This window comes from Morone saxatilis, unplaced genomic scaffold, assembly GCF_004916995.1.
Source record: "Morone saxatilis isolate NCDOM2014 unplaced genomic scaffold, NCSU_SB_2.0 Contig4, whole genome shotgun sequence".
NCBI classification, from domain to species: Eukaryota; Metazoa; Chordata; class Actinopteri; family Moronidae; genus Morone; species Morone saxatilis.
In genome coordinates, this window is record NW_023339984.1 from 4,055,270 (window position 1) to 4,059,532 (window position 4,263).

A 4,263-nucleotide genomic window follows, 5' to 3' on the forward strand; every position below is an offset into this window, starting at 1 on the left:
TGACTAAAACTAAAAAACTAAACTGTACAAGTGGAAATCCACGAAAATCCAAAAAGGTGCAGAATAAGTGTGAGAGTATTCTGGAACATGCATTTTAAGAAATGGGCAGTGATGAAGTCAGAAAGAAAAGAAGTTAGATGTTAAGAGTTTGTAAATAGCAGAAAGACAGATTTAAAATAACAGTTTAATTAACAGGACTTTTGCAGGTCACAATTTGAGTGAGAATTGGAGAAAGTGAATTGAGTAAGAAGAAAGAAAGTTAGACAAGTTGGGTGACAATGAGAGGAGATCAGATGGAAAGAAATGAGAGAAGAGAGGGGAAAGGGGGAGAGAAGAGAGGTCGAGAGAGGGAACTTGAGAAAAAGAGAGAAAAGGGGAAGAGAGTAAAAGTACAAGATGTAGAAGATTCATCTCTGGCAAATAGCAACAAGAACATGCAATTCACAACTGTCTCAGAATTTACCAATGTTTGCTCAGTTAACTTGCGGTGGATTCACTGAAGAGGTTTGTTTTTGGAGGATGCCACCCTTGCAGAGAAATCTGTTCCCAGTTCCATGAAAACCTTCTTGAATGGTTTCAAAAGTGTCACCTCAGTTCTTTTGGGTACTGGAGGTTCAAAACGTAGATCAGCCCAAAAAGGTATGCAAAAGCTATCAGCAGGTCAGGGAGATCCTGAAGGACGATGGCTTCTTCTACAGTCACAGCGACGTTTATGACACTTGCAGGACCTGAACTATCATCATCCTCCAACACAGTCAGGATTCCCACAGTGAGGCCCTTCGTCTGCTCCTCTTCTGGATCAGTTGCCTTGTGATGACAGAAAGCAAATAACCAACACAATAGTAAATCAAACTGAAAGAAGTTTATCATTAAATACTGTGGCTCAGATTAAGCTTTCATCTAAAATGATCCCAAATATTGTATACATTTTTTGTTTGACATATTAAACATTTCCATCTCATACCCAAAAAAATGTAATCCTTATATATATGACATCAGTTATATCATGCCATTGGCAGCAAAATACAACAACTGGGGCAGACAAAGAATGCAAAAAATTAGAAAATAGAAAAACAGTCAAGAATGGCACAAAAGGGCAGAAAGGTAAAGGTTGAAATCAGAGTCAAGTACAGCATTAATAACATCTTAGGAGTCTATTTCTCACACTGTATATATTTTCAGTTTCTACAAACAAGTCACTCACAGGACAGTTCCTGAACAGCTTCTCATGACTGTCACAGAGATACAAGGGAAGGCCCTTCAAGGCTGCAGTCTGTCGATGTGCTGTGATGTTAGATGTCTAAAACACAGTGCTGGAAGAAACATTATGACATTATGTAACTATCAGTAGAAAGCTCAGAGCAAATATGCAAAAAACTTTATTCTTCCACATCCAACAAACACCTGTTAAATCCTTTGTTTGGTCTTCACAAACTCCTTAAATAAAAATGACCGCCTAGTCACTATCTTTGTCTGTCCCTTAGGTAGTGTACAGTGGGTTTATTCTGAGGGTTTGTCACTATGAGCAACATCTGATATTGGATCCATTGTTTATTTAAAAAATGATTAGTTCAGTTTTATATGTATAAAAAAAATATATAAAATCCAAGAATTCCTTGTTATGCATTTACGTTCATAATTTCCAGAATATAATTAAGATCATTACGTCAAAAATTCACCTCCTCATCCAGTCGGTCAAGGAGTTGATCCATCTCAGGTGGAAAAGCTGTTCTCCTAGCCCGATAGAGTCTAAGGAGCCTTGGAGTGTGCTGATTAATGGCTGCTCTGAAGTTGTCTATTAGGTTCTTGTTGGTGATCCGATGGAACTCTTCACTGATCTGTTGAAAAATTTAGAATAGCAAATATAAATCTTCAATACAAAGTCATACAATTCCAACACCATCCTAATATAAAAATATGCATTTTATATACAGAAGTAACTCGAGACTCTTATTTTGAAAAGAAACACATTTATGATATATTCTTTGCTCAGCTTCTTACCTCTTCCTCACAAAACAGAGCAGGCCACCGCCCCTGAACCTCTGACACCATAGGCTCTAGCTCCACAATCTCCTTGCGCCTCAGGGAGAAAGTCAGCGCCATCTTTTGCTGTAAGAGTTCAACATTCTTATTCCTCTTCATATATTCCTCAACCAGAGCCAGTCTTTCCTCCTCCAGCGAGTCTTCAGTGTGATTATTTGGATGGTCAGGGACATGATTAATTTCCCCTCGCTTTGCTTTCTTCAAAGAAGAACCTGCAGCATCATCTTCATCGCATCGTCTTTTCCTATTAATGCTGACCTCGATACACCCTGCCTGACGTAGCTTGGACCTGTAATTACCAAGTTTGTATTTTATGCTCATTTTCAATCCATCATACCCTGTTCCACTGCCCGGTTCTCGACGGCAGGGGTGCTTACTGACAAGAGCCAAAGCAACTGACCCAATCTGGTCTTGATCAGGATAGGCTTTCACTTCAAAAACTGCTTGAGCAATCCTGTCCAAAATGTCCATCTTCATGTCTCTTGTTAGGTTGATGCCTTTCTTGGTCTTTTCATATGCCTCATTGCCTGCACGCAACTTTAATTCCACATCATAGGAGAAGGCTGGATTTGGGAAAAGGTGAAGGCCATCCGGATACACTTGGCAGGTAGTCGCTGATGAAATCTGAAGGACTCTGGGCTGACTCTCTACTGGATAATCTGGCTGTGTCCAGGGAAGACCCTGAATCAACAGAGTCTGACTCTTGATGAGCAAGTGTAGGTGGATCATCCCAAAGAATGTGCAAGATGGCACGTTCAGGTGGCAACTCGTGGATATCAATCAAATTACAGACAGTGTTATTAAAGTCTGGTTCTTCAAATTGTAGTGTGAAGCTACTTTACATACAAACTTCATTGCATTTGTGTGCAGGCTTTGTGAGACATTCCTGCTGTGGCTCGATTTCACTAATGCATTACTTAGCCTTTCATCCATAGACATATGTCAGATGTAAAATGTTATTACCACAACCTACAACCTTAGTCTTTCACACAGATAAGTGATAATTCTCCTGCCATGCATGATTAAATATGTTTGAGTTACGAATACTTGCTAAGTTAATGATGTGGCATTTAACACTAGCGTTAGGTAACAAGATAGCTTATAGACGACCAAGGATCATCCATTTGCCTGCTAGTTATCTAACCTAGACAGCTTTCATTGAAACATATTTAACATTCAATCATGCATGACTGGATTGTTATAACTTACATGTGTGGACAGCAGCTACCAGACTCCATATTGAGATTGACCTGCATTTAGATGCAATGCTATGTGATCACATGACATAAAGCACACCCTCAAATTTACACTTATGTGATCATCTGAAATGGAGGGAGCCATCTTATGAGACAAATCTGAATCCATAGAAGAGAATTAAATGTTAACATATTGACTGACTACAGATAATTCCTTTTTTTTTTTAAATGCCTTTGTGAAATTGAGCCATGACAGGAAAGTCTCAAAAACCCGCAGAAATGGAGTGAATTTCACACATGACAAGCAGATTGTAAATGCAGGTTAGTACAGAAATGTAACATCCATGTTTCCATGTTAGATGGAAATGGCAAATAAATAAATATTTGTTGATTTATATTAGATTTATTTAAAACAAGAAATATGTGTACATACATCTGAAATACATTAGTGTTATTATTTTGTGTGCATTGAAAAATACTTTTGTGGAGTGAATCCTCCTGTGTGCAAGCATTAATACTGAGAATGATCTGACACGATCTATATGGAAGGGCAATAAATGTCAGCACTTGAAAATGAGACAATGTGAAAATGAGAGTGACAGCAACAGAATTTTTTAATGATATGTAATTACAGTTTACTTACCATTCTGCGTCTCTTCAATGGAGCAGACACACTTTTGGAGTCACCACCACCTTCCCTCCCACTGTGTATGCAGTCAAAGGATGATGGTTGTTGAGAGCCTCGGGATCAAAAATCTCAGTGTCTGCATAGACGTTCTCCACGAGCTCAAAAGACCTATAATGTTCAAGGTACCAAGATGTGAGCTTTTTGCCAACAAAGGCCACTTTTTCAGGGTTGACTACTGTCCACTGCAGTGTCCAGCATATATAATCATACCCTCTGCATATCGGGTCCCATGCAAATAAATGTCTTTAGAAAGGGACACAGTTTCAAGATCACAGTTTCAAGATCTGGATACTTACTCTCTTAATCGCTGTGCGCAGGACAGGATCCAAATAAGGT

The 4,263-nt window shown here is 38.9% G+C and overlaps 1 protein-coding gene across 1 annotated transcript; it reads right to left on the minus strand.

Annotated features, from left to right (window-relative positions):
• Positions 1–585: 585 nt before the first annotated feature.
• LOC118338407 lies at positions 586–3,872 on the minus strand. The gene is made up of 4 exons (XM_035675715.1): positions 2,002–3,872; positions 1,680–1,838; positions 1,205–1,300; positions 586–807 (listed from the first exon to the last, which is right to left on the minus strand). The coding sequence occupies exons 1-4, from the start codon at positions 2,770–2,772 to the stop codon at positions 586–588; spliced, it is 1,248 nt and encodes a 415-aa protein (XP_035531608.1). The 5' UTR covers positions 2,773–3,872.
• Between the last annotated feature and the right edge of the window lie 391 nt (positions 3,873–4,263).

Bases quoted from the DNA above. Each gene is read 5' to 3' on its own strand.
- LOC118338407 (XM_035675715.1), bottom strand. From the start codon at position 2,772: ATGATCCACCTACACTTGCTCATCAAGAGTCAGACTCTGTTGATTCAG. The intron at 1,839-2,001 runs GTAAGAAGCTGA...ATTTTTCAACAG, and splicing joins CTCTGTTTTGTGAGGAAGAG to ATCAGTGAAGAGTTCCATCG. The intron at 1,301-1,679 runs GTGAATTTTTGA...ACTGTGTTTTAG, and splicing joins TTGACCGACTGGATGAGGAG to ACATCTAACATCACAGCACA.